General features: G+C 38.7%; 1 protein-coding gene and 1 long non-coding RNA gene across 15 annotated transcripts in view; one reads left to right on the top strand and one right to left on the bottom strand.

Moving 5' to 3' along the window:
- LOC116849935 (voltage-dependent L-type calcium channel subunit beta-2) overlaps positions 1 to 22399 on the bottom strand; it is a 100056-nt gene that overhangs the window by 8217 nt on the left and 69440 nt on the right. For 2 of the 14 annotated variants that reach the window (XM_032827612.1, XM_032827615.1), the window contains 8 exons: positions 8647 to 8763; positions 6907 to 7026; positions 6620 to 6824; positions 5754 to 5851; positions 3992 to 4128; positions 3487 to 3652; positions 2989 to 3358; positions 2170 to 2208 (listed from right to left, as the gene is read on the bottom strand). In XM_032827612.1, the coding sequence (XP_032683503.1) occupies positions 2170 to 2208; positions 2989 to 3358; positions 3487 to 3652; positions 3992 to 4128; positions 5754 to 5851; positions 6620 to 6824; positions 6907 to 7026; positions 8647 to 8763 (1252 nt within the window). Of the gene's footprint in view, positions 1 to 423; positions 704 to 1459; positions 1541 to 2169; positions 2209 to 2988; positions 3359 to 3486; positions 3653 to 3991; positions 4129 to 5753; positions 5852 to 6619; positions 6825 to 6906; positions 7027 to 8646; positions 8764 to 11289; positions 11807 to 14892; positions 15364 to 17460; positions 17609 to 22399 lie in introns of those variants that run through there. The other 12 variants (XM_032827613.1, XM_032827616.1, XM_032827614.1 and 9 more) reach the window with 10 other exon arrangements.
- Positions 16271 to 18214, top strand: LOC116849937. The gene is made up of 3 exons (XR_004379219.1): positions 16271 to 17437; positions 17524 to 17924; positions 18067 to 18214. It is a non-coding gene; the product is annotated as an uncharacterized LOC116849937 (long non-coding RNA).

The raw sequence follows: 22399 nt of genomic DNA, 5'->3' as shown, positions 1-22399 counted from the left end.
CAAAAAATATAATATAATAAAATATAGGTAACATAATAATAATTGTAATATATACGAATTTGTTTCGAAATTAATTTTTTTGTCTAGAATTATGTAACATAATTAATTAAAAAAAAAAATGTTATAATAATGACTATAAAGTTCCGAATCTAAATTCTCATATTCTCACAATTTCAAGATTCAAAAGCGTACTTTTAAGTAAAACACAGGCGTAGAGAATAAAACCATCACATAATTTACAAGTCTTATATTCTACGTGAGAATCTTTTTAACTGCTATCTGCATGATGAATCCGTAGTTACTTCACTGCATAAAGGAGGATAAAGTAACAGGGGTACATAAATCATGTTCTCTGCTCGAGAGAGACGGAATCGGGTCGGTTCCGTGTTTCCGGACCCATGCACCAAACCCATCTGTACTTACTACGCGCCCTCACAAAGGTATCCCTATTACACAGTCCCTAATTCTCTCAACCGCATCCACCCGGAATTAATATTCACGGGCCGGACGGAGTGTACAATTTTGCCGGTCTACGCCGTAAAATCGCATCCGCGATGAAGGAGGAAGTAGAAGCGGCCGCACAACGACAGGTATGTCCCGTTCGGGCCTTCTTAACTCGATTGTTTCGTCTTGGTCTCGTCACCGCGACCATAGTTGTACTGGCTCTCTTTTCGGATGATTCCCGTGGCAGCCACCGCCTCCACTTTTACACGTAAACAAAGAGAACATCGGAGTCAGAGCTCGTTGCTGACGACAACAGGGCTGATGATCTGTGTGTGCTTTTTGCGGCACTCTCGCGAGTAAAATGTCTTTCGCGAATTCTTTTACACCTTGATGCATATTGCAGCGCTACGTAGAGGACACAGAAACTCGTGATAATTACGGGTATTTGCAAAGGGAACAAATAAGAGCGTGAAATCAAACGAAATTATCATTGGCTCTCTGCTTCGCGTGACCACTTGACAGCTTTGGCGTTAGTTTGGCGTAGCTTGGAAGCATGCGTAGATCTTGAAAATTTTCGTTTCAAATATTTATGATTTTCGTAAAATTGGTACGTAGAGAGTGCTCGAAAAAATCAACCCAATTTTCCTAAAAAAAAAAATTTGGAAGTAAAGAAACATTAGTAAGTTTTTCGAACATAAAATTCCACGCTTGCAAAGTTCCTCTATTTTCAGAAAATTTAGGATAGTCCTTTTTTTAAGAATTAAGATTATCATTGTGTTTGGGGATTCGCACATGTTCAACACTTTAGTTGATATTTATAAAAAAGAAATACTTGTGACCGTGCTAATAGACAGCGCAGCGTGCACGATGTAAGTTGCGATTAAGTACGATAAACATGTTTAATGATTATTTAACATATATCAAGTACGAAGGGAAATCTTTTCGTGGCTGTACGAAAAGAATCGGGGGAACGATTGCACAAGTAAAAACGAAACGTAAAATTATCCGCACTAACAGGAAAGAATAAACACGCCCCGGTCTCACTGCACTGGATACATGTTCGTTTCGACTTCTACGTTTGACCCATACATTGCCGCTGAAAAGAAATATAACGTCAGGATAAAGTGATATCGATTCGATAACAGACGGATACGTGTTAATCGGTAGAAACAATTTTAGTTGTCAGAGTCGTCTTGCCAATGTGTGCGTGTGTGTGTGTGTGATATAAAGTGTAAAGTTTGAAGACTGCTAAATAATATCGATGGATCCTGCGAATTGTCGATTAATACATATTGCACATCAATTGAAAATAAAATTACAAGTAACATCGAAAAGCACGAATAAGTTACATGCTTTATATGTGTAATGTGTTAAAAAAAAATAAGAGACAACATTAAATAGGTCCAAAATAAGTAAATAAAGAGGATATTAAAGAGGATGTTTGTGAGAGATACATCTAGAAAGTGATATTAATAATAAATTTTTATAATATCAACATAGTTCGTAACAATAGTTGCAAAGGTCCCAATGGACAGGATGCAGTAGCTAATTTAGAATGCAGCTGTGTGTTACTAGCGAGTCTTAGAGGATAGATCTCTACTTTCAAAGGTGGATCCGTGCAACGTTGACGTGCAACTATCTCTAGTGATGTACGTTGCTGGGTGAACGTAAAGACAAAGGGCACGAGTGTATACAGAGATGTGCTCGAGGAAAAGGTTGGGTTACCTCTTGGCTCGTGACCGTAGTAACTCTCGTGATGAGCACCTGAGAGAACAAGAAGAAAGTGTCGAGTGTTAGTGACAAAATTGGGGCTCGTTAGACTTTTGAATGGATTAAAAAGCGCGAGCGGGGTTAGAGCATCGAAAGAGGACATTTGGAGAGGACGTCTGAAGAGAATATTTGAGTGGCAGCAATTAATAATACGAGTCTTTGACAATATTAAATACTTTGCGGAAAACTTGACAGTCATTTCCTCGAAGCCAGTATCTCGGTCTGTCTCAGGTATTCTCAAACTCGTTTATAGATAAGACCAGCTTCCGGTCCCTAATGCCAAAAACGTCGGTTCACGTATTACGCGTCAATTTATATTTTGCCAAATGATGTCGCTGCCAAAAGCGATATATCGTTGCACTCGGCTCTACGTTGTTCTTTGCTTTTCTCGATGATCTTGGATAATCTCCATCCAAAACCATTACGAGTAACCGAAGTATTGGCTCCTCTGTATTGATATTTTACACCGGTGCTATTTAAAATCTCTCAGTGTCTCTCGTGACAAAATCTGTCATTGTTTACGACAAACGTATACGTTCTTGGCCGATTTGGAAATCTACGAATGTAACGTCATGTCATTGACGCACAAATATCTCAAGTATGTTTTCGTAATGACACTATATATGTCATTGTAAATTGATTTTCAATTAATAGGAATCAGTTGTCTCACTTATTCTCGATGTCTGTTTGGAACGTTTGCGATTTTAGGAATTCTCGAAATAATTTATACAGAGATGATTAATAACGTCTAACTGATCGTGTTAATCATAATACCTGATGGCACGCGTTGCGTTAATGTATCTACAGGTGCATCAGATGCTGGCACGGCATGTGGCACCGAAGAGATGTCCGGCGGATGCGTAGCTCTCCAATAAGCTTCCAGGTACTCGGCTATGTGCTCGCATGCTTCCTCTAGCTGATTCTCGTCCAAGATGACGTCGAACATCTCCGGCGGACACTGTGCCAGCTTATCCGCGGCCACCATTTGTACGTTTTGATGACGTATCTGCGACTTTCCTCGGGTCTTGATTAGCCTTTGCAGAACTTTCGGCGAAGAAATCTTCAAGTAAACGATCGTGGGCGCCAGGCTGGTCTTCGCCAACTGCGAAGGGTGGTTTATGGTGTCGCAGTCCAGAACAACTAACTGGAATTGTGTTAATTAAGATTAGGCAAAGTTCATTCACGATATCTCAAAATTAATATTCAAATTATATAACCTAAATAAATAGCTTTTTGTACGTTATTCTAATGTAAGTGTATTTCTTTACAAACCTGAAGAGTCCTAGCAAGCTCGAAAATCCTCTCGATCTCTTGCTGAACTTCTGCTAAACAACTGCTCCTACTGGTTGACCGCTCCATGATCGCTCTTTTAGTTGGATTGTTCAACAACGACCTCTTCGCTAACGAAATATCCGCCATTACCCTCGTGATTATAATCCTATAATAATCAATTATTATTACGCAATAAAATCTGCAATATTTAAAAGAAAAATGTATATCATAAACGTTACTACAAACTACAAACTTTTAGGACACATCAAGAATAGAATGACAAACACAAATGTTAGAGATTAGTAATTCTGTAGTACTTGATAAAACGGCGCGCTCACTGTGCGCAGCATATTATAGCAGCAGCGCGTACTATAACTAGATTTAGCTATACACAAACGATAAAAAGATTTAATGAGAAGAGACGCCCGTACTTCTTCTCATTGGTCCCAAGGAAGAAGTAGCCTGCTTAGAAATAATAGAGCCGATGCTTAAAGGGTCGACCGACCTGCCTTCGAAGCGATGTTTGAGAAAATCGAAGAGCGCCTTCTGCATCATGTCCGTCACTTGGTAGCCCTTGAGCGACGGTCCAACCAACACCACAGGCCTCATGGAGGGTACCACGTCGTAGGGTGCTGTCGTCTCCTGGAAAACCGAACAATCGGTCAGTCTGACCAATTGAGATGAGCCCCGTTCACCGGGATCAGCCCCAGGATAGTCTCACTTACATAGGACTGCGTGAGCACGGTATGCAACATTGAAACATTGAAATCAGTTAATGGCCACGTCGACTTGACACATGCGACCTTCTGCACGGCCAAAGTCCTTCCCCCGAACGAACAAACGAACGCCCGCGAGAGATCCTCTTGGAGCACCGAAGGTACTTTGGCCAAGCAGCGTGTTAGTAACTATTGATATATCGAGCTAAGGTATTAACAACCTCCTACGAACTAATCGTTTCGGCTCTAGATTCTACTGTATGATGACGATAAAACGATCCTCCCCACGATGCGCGGCATCCGATAGAGATGATCGCTGGACGAATGCTGAATGCGTGGTGACAGCGAATAAACTGATCAACGTTGTGCTAATGCGTAACAATATTTACCAGTCATTGCCGGAAATCGTCCCACATTCAACATTACATACACTGGCACCATGTGATCACGTGTCGATCCTGTTATGGGGATGATTCGTAGAAGAGACATTTGGCAATAATAGAGACTTCAATCGAGAACAACATGGCCCAGTGAGACTTTAAATATAAAATGCTCTAAATATGAGGGAATTATATTACAGAGCAAGCACGTTATTATATTAGTCGTCAAGGTACGACAGAAAATAACGAAAGTCTCTCCAAAGATAGTTATTTTGCATACTTTTGTCTGAAAGAAATTTCTCTTGAGTATAATAGGCTTATTTTAACAAAATTGGTCTGCGTCGATCTTCGCTCATGGAGCTTGTAAGCCACAGGCTGTCAATCACAGTTTACATCTAAAAATTTCGTTATGGCGTATTTCACTTGAATGTCTTAAAAAGATTAATCACGCATATTTTAAAACACGCGTCAGCTTAGAATAATATTTTTAAGACAGAATATACGTGTGGACTTTAATAGTAATCGCGAACACACATCTACATACACATGCACATTTACGAAAATAATTCTACATGTGTTCAGGAGGACCATGATATCTTTTAGCGTCGACTGGTAAATTTAGCTTCTTAGGCAGCGTCCATATACGATAACGTATTCAATGAAAGACGAAATTCTTGGTATCGACGTTATTTCTGTGCCACTAAGATTCAATTTCTTATTCTCTGGCAATTTCTTCAAGATATTATAAAGCCTTATCGGCAGAGATAAATTACGAATAATTCGACATGGACAAAGCCTAAAGCCACAAGGTCGATTTAGCCCATAGCTACGCAAGGATCGTCTGTACGCAAGACTAGCGTGAGTAAAAGTGAGTAATCACGCATTCACTAAGCAGCGTTTAATTTCGTTTTCTTTGTAAGAAAAGTAAACGAGTCGAGCAATAATCAACATCGACTCAAATAAGCCGTAAAAGTATGGACTTTCTAAATTTCATCAATCTGACATCTAGAAATGTGATTTTTGCTTTTATGCATGATGACGTTGAACATCACACTCCGTTCAGTTTACGTACAACCCGATCCAAGTGCATAGTAAAAGCTCAAAAATCAGAAGAGTAAGATGTGCATGGTGCATTAGATATTCGCGACACCGTGACTTGCCGAGTGTTTACCGGCTTTTTGAAGAAGTTCTTCCTCTTCTCCTTCGCGGGTGGGGTCGTCAGGGTGGTCTTGCCGGGCCGCACGTTCCCGACGCTGTCGCTGTCGTCACCTGTCAAAAGAATATGTTCAACATTACTCAAAAATTTTGCTTGTGTCTGGAGCAATCGACGAGTCCTTCTTTCTCTCAATGAAGCTATTAAGCAGCACTCAACTGATGATACAGCCTAGATGTAGTAATTTGGTAATTTATGCTCGATTCTGCTTGTGGTAGCGACTATTGAGGTTTAGCTAGGACAAAATCGAATATTGCACGTGCGTTGGTGAGTGGCACGAATACGGTGACTTACCTTGATGACTTTAGCAATGAAATAGAAAGTAAGTAGAGCATGTATGAATTAGCGGATGCAGTAGTGAACAATTTCCTTCGCATGAGAGCAGAAATGGAGACGCTCGCACTTCCATGTGAACCGCAAGATACAAGAGAGAGAACTTCAATGTCGCCTTATTTATCTCTGGCAGATTTTAATCAAATTGACGTTAAATTCTATACGCTTAACATCATGACGGTAAAAGTCATGGTCCAGGTAGTCTTATTCACTTGCGGATCACATAGGGCTCGCTACGATCTAAAATGTCTCGGGACGATATAAGCGATGGAAGCTGAAAATTGTGTATCTGATGTAGTGGGATACTTAGGATCTCAAGCGGAAGTTATTCATCGTTTTTATCTTTAAAACCGGCCTGTAACAATGTTCCGTCCGCCTGTAATTCACTGTCGAGGATCGACGAGGGTCAAGCTGATAGAGTTCCCGATCAGGTACACCAGGTTGGATACACCATAAGTTTTGGGGGAAGAAAGAAGGACGTGCTAGGGTACCTGGCGTAGGTGGTGTGGAACCACGTGAGGGCATACCACTCTCAAGGTTCCCTGAAGACCCTCGCGCCAAGTAGAGACCCTTCGTGCCACGCGCGGCGTTCGCCTGCAACCTTAAGGCCTCCAGCTTCACCGGTGACGGGATAAAACCCACGTCGCAGTTCTCTTTCACGAGCCTGCCGATCCACCAGTTGTTGTCGTACTTTTCCTGCAAACCGATTCATAGGTGAAGAGAGGATCGACAGAATATACGATAGGAAGGAAAAGACAGAATGAATGTGCGCCCGCACCTTGATGTGAAGAAAATCGCGAACGTCAAAGCTGACGGCCGAGCCGTGGACGGGTGAATCATCGTCGACGGATCCGTCATAGCTCACGTTGGTCCGCACTGCAAACGCTACCGGCTTCGTCTGAAATATAAATTACACAATTAGCACACGTAACGCATTTGTTCATTTAATCAGTTGTCATAGCTTTATTTGTATTGATAAAAATCTTTACTTTTGATCTTAATTTGTAAATTACGCATTGCAAAATACATTATTGTATCAGCGTAAAACTCAAGCTCAATAGAGTAAACTAGATCACTTTTCATTGTGATACATCAGTGTGTGTTATTTTGAAAGAATTTTTTTTGCAACGGAAGAGATTCGGCCACGATTATATACTTTTCCGCAGTAAGAAAACACGAGCCGCGATTATCAACTTCCATGACAATCGCAGTGTCGTCGCGTACCACCGTGTTTAGTTACGTCTCATCGCCCCTTCGCCCGTGTTATCGACTTTTCTATCGGGTCACGGTACAGCCCCTATATCGCAATGTGTACACAAACACGGATAACTATATCGCGTGTGTGAAGTGGAAAATAAAAGCCGGCCACTGACGACGAGCTTCACGGCCGATCGACACATTGTCAGCTATGCGTGGACGCATTGCCAGTGACAACACCATCGCTTTAATAAAGAATAAAAGACTATTGCAGGGAACGATGCGCGAAGCTCTTCATTTTTATTACGGCAAGCTGTCCCTCGAAGGTCGTCTCCCGCCAATCAATATCCGTTCGCTAAGTCGAAGAAGACTGAACTAATCGGATTTTTGTATTGGACATTTGTGCAATTTCGTAACTTCACTTGCACCTGCCGCATGATGCCTGTATTCTTCATTACGTGCTGCGAGAAGAGATTTTCGCAAGTCATCCTACTAATTTGATTTTTCCACTAAGGAAAAAGTATGTAATATTCATAACTATAATTAGAACTATAATTCATTCGTAGTGAAAGAATTATAGTCTGAGTAACAATTGCTTTCTGGTGAACGATACTATAATGCTAGTAATACATATATTGATACTACACTGAGAGAAAATATATAAAAAATAAAAGATATAAATAATGTTTTAATATCATAGAATAAAATAATATAAATACATAAATAAAAATATAATAAGAGTAAATATTAATATAACAGTTGTGTTTAGCATATGCTGTTTGTGTCGTTTAAATTTTATGAGCGGAATTTATTTCTAATAAAGTTCAAGAGACACGGGTTAAGAGACGTGTAAGTTAAGATATTTCGAAAAATGCCACTCACATTTTTCTTGTGAAATAACTCTCGATATGTGGGCATCGAATTTCGCTACGTTTAAACATTAAAAACTGCAACACTCATGTAAATCTTAGGCCAGGTCGTACTTTTTTCGCAGATTTATGTTCATGGCTTAGAGAGCAAGCGCGAGAGGAAGTTACGCGAAGCGTCTGATTGGCACTACGCCCCGAGCCTCGTCCTATTTTTTTTTTTTTCTTTCGCTTCCTATCCCGACATTACGTTCCGTCGCAGACGCATCCTGCCCCGTCGCTTCTCATGCAAATCCACGGTGTTTATGACGCGACAATGAAATACGGCGACGATGATGAGACATCCGTTCGATCGATAAAGGACAATCTAACGCGCGCGAAAGGAAAACAGTGCAAACCCCTGTTAGTAGCACGCTGGAGCACGCTAGAACACACGAAGAATCAATCTCACTCACCCTGGCTTTTTCGAGTTGATTGAGAGCCTGCTTCTCCTTTTCGCGTCTCAAGCTTTCCTTCTCCTCGTCCAGCGAGAGATCCGAGCTCGGCTGCGAGTAGTTCGAGTCCGCCGAGCCCTAAAACCAGACAGATCGTCTATTAGATTTAATCGCGAAAAGTCACACGCATCTAAGAAGTTTCAGGACACAGAAGAACATTTGCCAATTACTTGTGTATATTAATATAAACCAAGTAACTTTTCCATACAACAGCTTCTGTGGTAAAACGTTTTCGTTCGCGGCAAATGGTATTTCATATTTCTGTTGTCTTTGATACGTGACATTGAAAGCCTCCCGTTGAAACTTAGACTGTGTGAAACAGTTTCAAGAAATTTCAAGTATCGATTTATCACTACTGCAGCACATATATATATATGTGATATTTCAAGCGAATCGGATGACGTGACTTTCCAAATGAAGTATTCCAAACAATATATCTCGCTTAGCAACCGCGTGGTACCCTGTGATTCAAACTGAATTCTTAAAATGCTACTTAGAGTACAGTTATATAAAAAAAATACCAACACTGACGCACCAGCTGCGTCTAATATTTCTTCAATCGTCCGATACTTCCAGAATAGTTTTACCCCCCCTGAGAAACAGTATATTTAAACACTATTTATCCACCCAGTGTAATCATGTAACGCAAAATGCAACTTTGTCCATGAGACCGTGAGTGATAAGGTATCCTACGACGTAGTTCATTACGTCTATCACACCCTACAAGCGCCGACGATGATTCCCTTGTAACAAAGGAAATCTGTCCAATAAGAGTTGATTAGTCCCTGTTAAGATTAAATCCATTGATCGGGCATAGGAAGGAAGACCTACACGTGTCCGATGTGCGTAGCCATAAATACGTAATTGAGGCTGACGTAAAGTTCGATTTACACGTCGATAAAATTCGATAACAACTTGAAAGCAATTTTCTAATCGTTATTTTCATGGATTGGTAATCGTATATTTTATTATTTCTCAGAATAATTGTCATACAAAGTATAACTATGTTTCTATTGGGTACAACACAACAATATAATTATTTGAAATTAAAAATAATGGTGAAAAAAATAAACTAATATTTTCACTTGGAAAAGTTTTCTGAACCCTGTAGCATCTCAAGCAGAACTTGAATGAAGAACATGAGAAATCAATATAGAGGAGGTTTTTCTTTTTATTTTTTGATTGAATTATGTTTGAAATTGCAATAAAGATTTTTCTGCTACGTAGTCACACATACTACGTTATCTGTGTATTCCTTCACAATGCGATTGTATTATTCTGTGTTGCTCTCCATTGTTCATTTATTGCCCATTATGCGCAATTTAGACAAAGAAAAAATTATAAAATCATCGAGACCGCTTCGATATCTGCTGGCAATTCCTCACTTCAAAGGAGCTTTTCGAGAAACGAATTCACTCGGTCGTAGCGGGTCGTAGCCATGCCAACGGCCTTTACTCACCACCTCATGACCGGCGCGTACCGGCCCTGTAAATGTGTATACATGCGTGCCCTAAGCTGCTGCGATCTATGAAATGATAGCAAGACTTTCGGTAAATAGAAGATAGACTCAGATGAATTTGATATGCCCAATGATCTTTTGAAAGAATCGTGATATGTTGATTTTAATTACGTTGCTATGCACTGCTAACTAAATGTTTAAATGAACGTGTTAATAACTCTAACACCTGTCACGTTTTATTTCTTAGAAATTGTTTGACAGATGTACTTGATATATTTACTTTCACTCTCAGTGTAATAATATTTATTTTGGTACATTATAACTGTACTATATTATATTAGTGAATTTTGAATTGCAAATTATAAAAATGTCAAATGAGGTCGACATAAAGACGTAAGACTTCATCAACGACAGTCAAATAAAACATCATGTCTGAGAAAAATGAACCAAGGACAGAGAGCCTCAAGGCCAGTAGAGTATAGCGAAGCTTGATTTTATGCTAAAAAAAAAAAGAAAACTTCGATCGAGCGCGCGGTCGACGTAAAGCGTCGCTGCGTTGCAACGACAGCACGGATGATCGCTTCTGCTTCACGCCACACTGCTTAATGCGAGCCTTAAACGATACGTTGCAGAATATCCTCCACGTCTGGGAAACATTGAGTCTTTGACGTGAGCGAGCACTTTTCCTTGCGCCTCCTTGCTCAAAGTGCGGTCCCGATAGTCAGTTATTTTTGTACGGGTACCTTCCTTGCCGCATGGAGTGTTCCTTGGTGACGAAGTTTAATTACAGTCATTTCTCGGTGAGAAAAAATAAAGAGATGAAAGGCGTTGTTTTCTTGTTGTATGAACGTAATTTTTTTCTTCGTTACACACCCTTGTGAAAGGCAACGGGTGACGTTGAAGGAAAAAGGAAAGGATAAACAAAGTGCGAAAATAGAGGAAGACACGAAATACTTAATAAAATACGTAGCATCGGCTTGTTGTTTTAAGTCCTGCAATTGTTAAAATAGACAGAGCTGAATCGACACACATTCGCTCTGATCTGAATTTACTCTGACGTAGAAAGACAATGAAATTCCAACAGAGCGTTTCCTGCACTTGCAGTATAAAGAAAGAACGGAAGAATCCATGCGTTTGCGGTGTACCTGGGTGAATAGCTTGTTATAGCCAGAATTGTGTTGACTGTATCCAATCATCGCCGGGACTCGCCACCATGGACGCCGAGGCCGTTCTTCTGATGGTCCTTATCCGCCTACGTCCCGATTCGGATCCGAAATTTGTCCGACTGGTGCTCTAAGCTCTCGCTCAGCACACGCTACCGCATGATTGTTTCACAAGTGTAAGATTCTCGTCGAAATATACGTTTATGTCGCACTGGCGTTCAAAATTCGCGCCGCTACGCCATGTTGAATGGCGCAGTGGCGTGGGGCTCCCCAGAGCTTCCCTCAGATACTTCGTGTCTCGGGCTTTTTTCGTTTTCGTTTGCAAGCCATCCAAACACAAGTCCTAATCTACTCTCGATTGAGTATCATCGTCCAGTAGTCGTAAGCTACGGTATATTCCACATTCATGGCGAATAAAATTCGATTAAAAAATTGTCTCTCTTTCTCCGTTATCAAACTCAGCATAACAGGTAGACCTAGCATTTAATTCGCGCTTCGGCTGCAAGGAAATATATCGTGAGGAAGAAATCATGGAACAACAAAGGACAGACGCAGATCGTAATAGACAGACGCAATGTTGTCAAAATGATTGAATTCAACGCGATATCAATTTTCAAGTCTTAATCACACTTTGTTCTTACGTCAGGAAGTGTTGCACCGCATCTTAAAATTAAATAAGAAGGATCGTCGTACGGAATCGAACCACTCCCCAAACCGACCCATTCTACAATTGACCCGGCCAAATTTGCTTGCGAAGGAACGTGGAACGATTACGAAGAACTTAATGCCACTCCCTAAAATTGTCTGACCTACATCGCCGAAAATGTACACGTAAGCATACAGCATCAATAAATTACACAGCAACGACAGAAGATAAAAATACCTCATACATCAACGTTGGCGATAATTAATAATACATTCTGCCACTTTGGACTTCCTATCTATATTGCTAATAAGATTTTCTTCTAATAGTAACTAGAAGTTTTAACTTTAGTTGTTTTAATACATATATAACTTGTAATTATTATCAAACGATGGATAAGTACACTTACAATATTTTCTGCATCGCAGAAAGAAGCAGAAGATCAATTCATTGATCTTCGCCATTTTTACCGGCTTCTAAAGGTTTCTACAAGGGCTAATAAAACCATTATGTCCATTAAAATCTTATTACGTTCACAAGTCAAACTTCACTTGAGCAATCATGTACTTAATGAGTTTAGTCTGCCATTTTTGCTATGATTCAGCAGATATAAATTCGCACTACTTGGTGCACGAACGTGATCGACGTCTGTTCCACCAATAGCCTAAAATATTCACGTAATCGCAGTCAATTGAAAATTTCATTGGTTGCACAATTCGATAATCCTATTAGGTCACGTAATATAGCGAATATCAGACTGATATAAACGTCGTAACAGGAATTTATATAACAATCTCACTGGCGAATTATTTATACGTCTGCTACACAAGTCGTTTTTTTCTATGAGAAGGTTTTGTTAGGGTGTTGTTGGAATAACAAGTAATCCAGAAAGCAGCGAGAAAAGAAAATAACCAATATTTGTTCAACAATATAATTTTCGTTAAAAAGTGAAACATGTAATAATATTTTTCTCTTTTAACAATTTTTTAATAGAACTCTCTTTTTTTAATGTGAAGAATGAAGATAAATTTTTCCATAGTACAATGCTAATTTCTAATTGACTAAGATTTTCAATTAATAATTTAATTGATGATGTTCTGTTGTATTTGATTTGTTTGTCCGCAGCTTTGACAGCAGCCTTTTCATCTGATTGTCCTCATTGTTGAAGAGTCCTTGAGATAAAGGAGATCAGAGTTTGACTTCAATAGCGCTTATGTAAATCGACTATTTACACGCCTCGTGCATGAAGCTTATATTTTTCTAATATTAATTTGTTAAAAAATCTCATACAGAAAATACGATAATGCGCAAAAATCGTATTTTTCGTATATGCATTACTTCTATATTGAACAAAAATCTCTTAAGAGAATCAATTTTAAAATTTCATTCTCTAGTGATTACTTGTGTGTGTGTGTGTGTGTGTGTCAGTTCTCTCTTAATTATAATATTGTAATATATATAGATATTCATATTTCTAGGAGAATATATTAAATCCGAGAATTGTATTTAACTGACCGAAAAATATGATTTTTTACTTCATTAATTTACTCCAGTAATGTTCAAACAGCAAACTTTGCGATGTGAAACTTTCAAGGAAAGTTGATTATGCACTTGCGTATTAAGATTAAAATTAATATTCTGTTGAAGTAGATATTATAATTGAAATGGAAACATGCAACTTTTAAAACAATTCGATTATGACATGCATTTTGATATAAGATGCAATCGGGAGTTGCAAATTTAATTCCCGACAAATATAAACGACATCATTGCGCAAATAATCTTTTCATAACACTTCAAAGAAAGGGATGTCTACAGTTTTTATTTACCGAATTCATATCATCAAAAAAGCTCTGACGTGTAATAAAAATGAGAAAGTAGAATTATGTGTCAGGTTAAAATACAAAGTGACTCCACATACAGTTATGTGTTGAATATCCTCTCACGAAACTCTCTGATCCCCCCGTATATTTAGATAATTAATTAATTCACCATAAAAATAACATCACAAATAGCCTCGTTACTGGCCTCACATGTCAAACGAAAGTGCAGCAATTCGAGGAAACGAAATCGACTCTTGAATTATCAACTTCATTCTGGAACAATCGATACTGTTGACCCTCTTAGGAATCCGTTAGCCGAATTTGTTGTCCGATTGGAATCTCGACACTGAGCTTGAAATGAAGATATTAACGAGCAGCTAATTAGTACGTGATTGATGAAGATTCTTTCTTTCTCTCACTAAAGAATCATGGTGAAGAAAATTCGCTGCAGAATGAGAGTAAAAGTTCTCTGTAAACGACACAGACAGACCTATATCCACATACACGTAAAGAATATCGCAAAATCTACATCATGATTAGTATAAGTGACTTTAAAAGCATTTCGTGCTGCACGTTGATATTAATACACACTACGCACCCTTTCTCAGTGAGTTTAACCTTCATCTGAACAAACACGAATAACAGTTATTGTGACCTTAACATTTGTAAATATTTCTAAACTCAAAGTTTCTTCTTTTCGATGACATTGTGCGAGATAGATATTGAGCGAGAATCAATTATTTCATAAATGAATAAAATTTTTCGAGCTAGCCGTTCAAGTGTTAATCTTCGAGAAGAATCTTGATGAAAAGCGTCAACATAAAGCTCTACCAATATCAAAGAGAATTCAATTGTATTGTGAATAAAATCCACTGAAACCCGACAAATCAGAACTCTTCATCGCAACCCACACCAAGCCGCTAAACCGATGGTACACCGCAGTACCGTGGCGCCTGGAAGCAGGTCAACGACATCGTGCAACCTCGAGTACAGTTTCCACGTTCCAGCTCGCTAGTCGATCGACAAATAACGCCGGTCTTATTAACTTCTATCTGCGTGTGTCCGCGTTTGTCCTATCATTCTTCTATTGTTCTTATCAATCTTGACATTTTTTTTTACCGCCTTGTATGAACTAACCCTCTTGCATACCAAGAGAACCCCACGCAAACACCATATAAATCACCCTTGCACCAATCTTTTTTTCCTCAAATATGAGCTTTCCTTTTCAGGAATTCTGAACACCTAGTGCCGCACGTCCTTCCTTTCACGAACACTTTAGTATCACAGAACGCGTTCAAACAACATTTAAAAGAGAAATTCTGTTTTCATAAATGAGAGTCTCCTCGATCGCGCCGCAAATGAAATATCGTCCTCGGGGGCGTTCGTGGCTCGCGTGCGTGACATCACGCGTAACCGCGACACGCGAGCTTTCACCCCTGCGAGCTTTCGCGACGACGGTCGACGCGGAGGCCGCGAGAGCGATTGGTCGGCGGTGCCTGCGCGCACTGACACTACATGGTCCTCGCGAATCGCACTCCTGGCCGGGTCGCCGGTACTCCGGCAATAGTACGTTTTGCGACTCGTCCGCGCGCGGGCGCCAGCGCGGATGTCGGACGACACCCCCGTGACTATATCGATCCGCGGGGCGCCCCGTTCTCGGCTCCGCTCCGCCGCGTCCTCCTCCGCAAACCACCCGATGCGACGCGCACGACAACGCCAGGCCACTGCACCCTGACAGCAACGTGTCCCATCAACCACCCGGTATACGCGTTTTTCGCCTATACAGATATATGTAAGCGCCGAGCGCGTGGTATCCTATAGGATTGTCGAAGAGCAGCCTGAGGTGAATTGGAAAAAGTAGGGAAACTTTATTTCTTCCAAGGAGAATAAAAACTTTGAATTCTTTTCCTTACACACGTGAGCAAGCAAGATCTGATACAATGGTGATGAAGTCAGGAGAAATATAACCTCGTTTCGTGCCCATTTTCACGTGCGCATTTACTTTGGAATTCAGGATTTTGGGGATAATGCAGCATTTTCTTCATGGAATTATGTAGGAGACTATATTTATCTGAAGCTAACATGTTCAATAGTACTGTCATGATGAATGACACATAAGGGGCTCTTATCTAGCTCGGTCTTGCTCTCTTCAATATGTTGCCAGTTGGCTGCTTCTATTATCATCAATAACGTGTTAGAATGAGGCAACGTTGACTCTTTTTTAAAGCTAATCCATTTTTATTCAGGAACACGGCCGCATATGAGTGTCCCATATGTCAAAAGCGCCATGGATTGCAGATAAAAAAGTAGCCACTCTTATCTCGAAAGGTACCGGCATTTTCTGTATCGCATGTACCGCCTATTGTAATATTATTGGACGATAAAGGTACTTTATCGCTCTAATAGCCACCAACAATAGATTTTGATCAATATTGTCTATCTACTTGGAATTTGACTATGAAGAGCTTTGGAAAGGATAATAATTCTGCGAGCAGCAATTATTCACATATTTTTCCAGTACATAATTCTTTATATCATTATTATTGGAACATGCAGTCGAGTATAATATTGCCTCTTAATGACGATAATAAAACAGAAATAATACTCAATACCAATCTTCTTGTTAAAAACAGCAAGCAAAAAGATTTAGCTATTTTCAGCGATCAATTTCATCTTGAAATGTAGGTCATCTATGTAGGTCACGCAGGGTGCGTGTATGTGTTGCCTTCCTTCCCTTTCAGCTTGCTGCCGTTAGGCTCTAAATAGCATACAGTTCCGAAAATTATTGGGGATATCATTTAGTGTGCTTTTTTTCTTACAAACATTGACACAACAAAAGTGTAAAAGTGTTTCTTACAAACATTTTTACACAAAATTTTTTATAATTTTCAGTTTCCTTCATAATTAGATTTAAAAAAAAATCTAGATCTTGAATTTTGAATTTCATGTTATTTTTTTAAAGAGTATACACATATACTTCAAGTTGCTCGAGAAGTTTTAGCAGACAAAAGCAAGCGTGTAAAATCTGGAATATCTGTAGGTATCTGTAGGTATCTGAGGGCAACAGCTTCGATCTCAAAATCGCAGCTTGTGAATAAATAATCGACGAACTATACGAGCGTGACGGCAGCTCATTTCATCGCGGTCACGTGGCGCTATGCAAAAATAAAATTTAAGAGCATTGTGCTTGTAGAGGCGGACCGCGCATGCTCGCGATACGATAGCTAGCGGGCGCAAACCGATCGAATTGGAATTCTCTTTTATACGTATGTATCTATAGCGTGATCTTTGCGAATAAATGGCATATTGCCAATGCAAATATTGCAGCTATTGAAATAAGATAGACGGTATCGACCTATTTCAATAATGTGGTTAAAATCACATCCTAATACATCTGTGCTAAAACAGGTATAGCCATTGGTCCATCGACCATTGAGTACTCTGACCTCGTTATTTTCCAGGCATAGGATAACTGTCGCACGCGCTTGGCAGTTATCACGATTACGAGGATCTTCGGCAATCGAATGACATAGTTGCTATTTCGAGAAAAATTGTCAGCGTTAAAACATTAATATCTTCTCACTTCGGCCTGAAAATAGACTCGTGCCCGACGAAACTCGCGCGAAAGTTGTCGCACTACATTCTCATTAAGAAGCAACAAGAGGTAGGATTATAAAAAATGTTTACCCTACGATTGATCCTGCTTCTTCCGAAAGGTTTGTAATGATCTCGTCTTGGTGGTCCTCGCAGGTGTGCCATGTTATAGGACGGCAATTGATGAATCGGACGAAGGATGAAGATCAACCAAAACTATGAGGATGCTCGTCGATACTGAAGGGAAAAACGGACCTGCCACGTGTATCCAACGTATCCGGTTGACTGGATCAGTTTTTGTCAGCTTCGCGAGTCCATTGACTTCCGCCGCAAGATACGTCGAGCCCAGGCTCGAAATCGCGTTCATCACGTCCTAACGTTTGTTTTCTTTTAGTTTACGCGACACTGATCCACACCATGCACACGTTTTACGTGGTAGAGATGCATCGAAATGGCAGCGTACGTGATTCAGACACTTAACGAAGGCTTGAGGAACAAAGCTTTTTGTTGCAATGACTGATGACTTGTAAGCACTTCTCTGCAATTGCTAATTGAAGGTTTGCTGTTTCTGATATTGTTTACTGGATTTGGCAAGAATTTCACTTTCTATATACAGGCTACTTTACATAAAATGTTGTAAGTTGTTATTCTTAAAAATATCAAAACTAATCAAATATTGTATTTAATATTCTTTTCTAGGTTTGAACGAATCTATTTCATGATGTACCCATACATATTTTCTATTGAGTGAGAAAATAAGTGTATATCCTGTGTCTTCTGAAAACCGGGGATGATGTGTCGGTTCGTAGATAATTCGATCTTTGGATCAATGCCGAAACGTAAATGTAACAGTCTCTGACGTTCTCAAGAATATATCAGACAAGTAAATCTGTAGCCCTGACCTTGACTCATCGTGGTAATGTTTAGCATGGAAATTGAATGCCAATTATTAATATTGAATATTATTTACAAATAAAATTTTATATATTGACTTATTTACTTCAACACACATACACACACATATCTTTAAGTTTGCTTCGAGATACAAAATAAGAGAGATTAAATTAAAGTAAAATATTTGTGACTATGTATTTTACATTATAGTCACATGTAATCTTATTTATTTTTACTATACACCACATATAGAAATTATCTAGACGAACAGAGCCATGTTAAAAATAGTTTCGATTTCCTAATAAATTATCTTGGCTTCTGGTAATCTTCAGAGATCTAGAGAAATCTTCTTGTAAAATTGGCGCAATCCAGTAAGCAATCTCAGAAAACCTTAATCCTTTAAGATGTAGTAATTAATCACTGTAGCCTGCAAGACTTTCAATTGATATACTTGTCAATAAATTGAGTGAGGCACTTTTCAGTTTCGCGACACAAAGAATTTTAACTTCACTATAGTAATACTAAATCGATCACTTTCGATACCGTTGCGACGGTAGCAGTAAGTCACGTGTTTATTTTCCAGAGAGCTGCAGAATCCCAATCCAGGCAATATATCGGTCGCGAACTCAAGTTATCACGTCGGCGAAGTGGATTCGCGATTTTTGAAAAACACTTTTCTTCGGATCTATCGGTAAATGACAATTTCTAGAATCTGGTACAAGACAAGCTCAGTGTGGATGTGCTAGTGCTACTGGTGAGTCGAGGAGCTTTTGGAACGCACCACGACCTCCTCCGCTATAAATAAAACGGCGGCCGCCACACCGAAAACTCTGCCAACGAAACGGGTAACGCCGATTCATCGTAATTTTTCTCGCGAGACTCAGAAAACGGGAAATTTTCCTGGTGACGGGAGATAGCCGCAATAGATTGTGCCACCAATGTTTCAAATTGGACGAGTCGATTTGCATGCCAAGTGACACCTTTGATACTGTCTTTGTTGAAACCTGAATTTTCTCGTTATCGCCTGATTAAAGATTAGAAAAATGTAAAAATGTAAATTTTTTTACATGGTATTTAACAGAGTTTATTTCTTCAAATGTTTTCAAATAAAAATCATATTAGAGATAAAGACCCAAGAGCATTAATTCCTTTTAATCTTCGCTAAAGATCTTCGATGAGTGTAATTTTAGAAGTAACAGTTTATTTCGAAATTTCTAATTATTGCTTAATTTTATTGCATTCTCTTATAAACTGCATCTCTCAGAATTATTTTGATGAGTTAATGTTAATGAGTTTAAGGTTAGTAATATTAGTGGACTTATACAATCTATGTAATTTTACTGATATTGCTAGTCTTTTAATGTTTTTTTTTAGAAATTGAGAGATATTTATCATCGATTAAAATATTATAGTTTCTCAAAGAAAAAATCTTTGTTACTTGATATTTTAAACAAATTAGAACATCGTAACATACAATTCGCACGATAATTGCAAAAATACATGGAATTACTTACTTAGAAATACTTACTTTAATTTTTTATTCAAATTTAATTGACGAACATCAAACAGATAGATTTTTAATGTAACTGAATCAATGCTATAACTTAGATTCAATAAGAAAGACGTCTTATTGTAATAGAACGAAATGTATCATCCTTTCTCAAGTGACACGTTAACTGCCAAATAAAATTCATCGATTATTCCATAAAGCCGCATTTCGTAAAACAGCATATACGAAGATTAAGTGGGGCGAGTCACATAATCTAGTCACGGTCCTGCACGAAAACTATGCGCCGGCTCATATAACAAGATGCGATAGTCACGTGTTAAAAAACACGTGAGGGTGAGCAATGTCAGGTTGAGCTGTACACTAAATAACTATCACTTTGTATATCACCTGATCTTTAGATAACTATACTTGAGTAAGTAATTTTCTCTCTAAAAGAGATCTACAGTTGAAACATTATCTTGGTTGGATAACCGAAATCTTTGATGTAACTGTAGGTACTTGCAGCAACTGGTATAGATTATAACTCAACCGTTCCTCGATTAGTAACGAAAATGTACTACTTTCTGTTTTACCGACGAACGGTGATTCCTGAAAACAATATTCTAAAAACATGAAACTTCACTAGATGTCTGCAACTTGGTCTCTATTCTGCGCCAATTTCAAATAATTTACATCACTAACGAAATATAATATCTCTTTATCTTAAATATTTCGTGATATTATTAGAACAATTCAATTAAACAATTGAATGAGTCACAACTTTACGATAGATTAACATTAAAATTAATAAGATTGTGATAATTTTCTTAAATTATTTCTCATACACGATAACTAAATAGAAACAAAGTAAACATATTTTGCACCTCTTGGAAATAGATAAAAATAGATAAAGAAGACAGGAAGCTGTTGTGTCATCGTTTATGCATGCAGTTTTATGAGATCAGTTTTTTCAAGCACCGCCAAAGAAAGTCGTATGAGTTTCGCAATACTGTGAACCAAATTTTCGCAAATACAATAAAAAAGTAGTCTTTTCATCGTTGAAATCTCGCGAATAATAAGATACTTCCTTTTCATTTAAGCCGCAAACAAATCATCAAAAATTTTCCGTTTAAGAGCGCTTTGGATCACAGAGGACGTTTACTGCAACGTACGATTTGAATAATGGATGCTGTCGAAAGGCAGGACGTCTCTTTTCAGAAGGAATCGATGGTGTTCTAAATATATGGGGCCGAAAGTCATTGCTTCACAGCTCGACGAGCGGCGCACGCTTCTCTCAGGCGCTATTACGTTTCTCGCTTTAATTATTCAGCGTCTTGGCATTTCCGCTGGTATTTTCGTTGCCGTACGCCGGCCGCATTGTGCACAATGCGCACATTAAGCGAGATGCCGGGTATTATAACGCGATAAGATTTACTGGTAGCGTAGTATGTGTGTCGTACTTCTTGAGCACGCCGGAATGTCCGCGGTAAGTGCCTGAAGAAATATGGCGTAGCAATTGCAATCAAACTGAAATCATGTTTATTCTGTATGTCCTATTATTATCAGAGATATATTTCAATATTTCCTACACTCAAAAAATTATTTTACTCTGAATTAGGTAGATTTCTAAAAGTCACAATTAAAACTTATCGCTGTGTTTTAGCTGTTAGAAAACTGTTTACAATATGCAGAATTTACAGCAACAGAACATATTAACAATATTTTCAGGCAAATTTAGATCCCATTACCAATCACTAGTCTAATTTTAATCTGGATGGGAAACACGAAGAGACTTTCTTCGCTAAATTTTACAAATAATTCAGGTAAAAATTCTGTCTGTTATCTCTATTGATTAAATGTTTTTTTATGTGTCAGTTTTATGAGATCAGTTTTTTACGTAAATAAGCAAATGAAAAAGAGAAAAATTTCAATAGTTACTCACTCAAAAAAAGTAGTCTTGCAGTTGTAGAGAAAATGATTTCTAGATACGAGATTTCTAGATACGAGAAATAAATTAATATGGACAAAGGAATAGCAAATATACTGCTGCAACACCGTTTATGTTTTGTATTTTATCAATATAGGACAGAAACAGAATTTCTACCTCAATTATTTATGAAATTTAGCATGAAAGTCTGTCTCTATGGCACTCATCCAGATTAAGGCCAGTCACGCTTCTTATAACAATTGATTGTGGTAAACAAAAGAAACTAGCAAAGAGAAACAAACAAATATATAATCCTCACACCCACCTAAATTTACCTGCAGATGTTGCTAGAATATAGTTGCTGTAAATTCTGCGTATCACAATGTTTTAGCAGATATAAAGAACAGCGATAAATTTTAACTGTAACAATCACACAATTCTACCTAAATTAGCAAAATATCTTTATGCTTCGAATACTGTACAACTTTGAAACTTTGTACGTTTTACTTTTACTGATTTAACTATTGGCAACGCGTTTGCTACTTTGAAGAGTGGGCCAGAGAAAACTAATGATATTATTCGTCTCCCGTTGCATATGCTAGCCAGTCACATTGTTAGCGCGCACCTGCACCTGCTTCGCTTTTCTCGCGGTTGCATCGCATCTCTCTCTTTCTTTCTCTCGCTCTCTCTCTCTCTCTCTCTCTCTCTCTCTCTCTCTCTCT

Source organism: Odontomachus brunneus, unplaced genomic scaffold (assembly GCF_010583005.1).
Source record: "Odontomachus brunneus isolate Ranch 3 - 2012 unplaced genomic scaffold, Obru_v1 Obru_scaffold_128, whole genome shotgun sequence".
Lineage (NCBI taxonomy): Eukaryota > Metazoa > Arthropoda > Insecta > Hymenoptera > Formicidae > Odontomachus > Odontomachus brunneus.
Note: the sequence above shows the minus strand (reverse complement) of the source record. Positions and strands in the feature narration are given on the sequence as shown.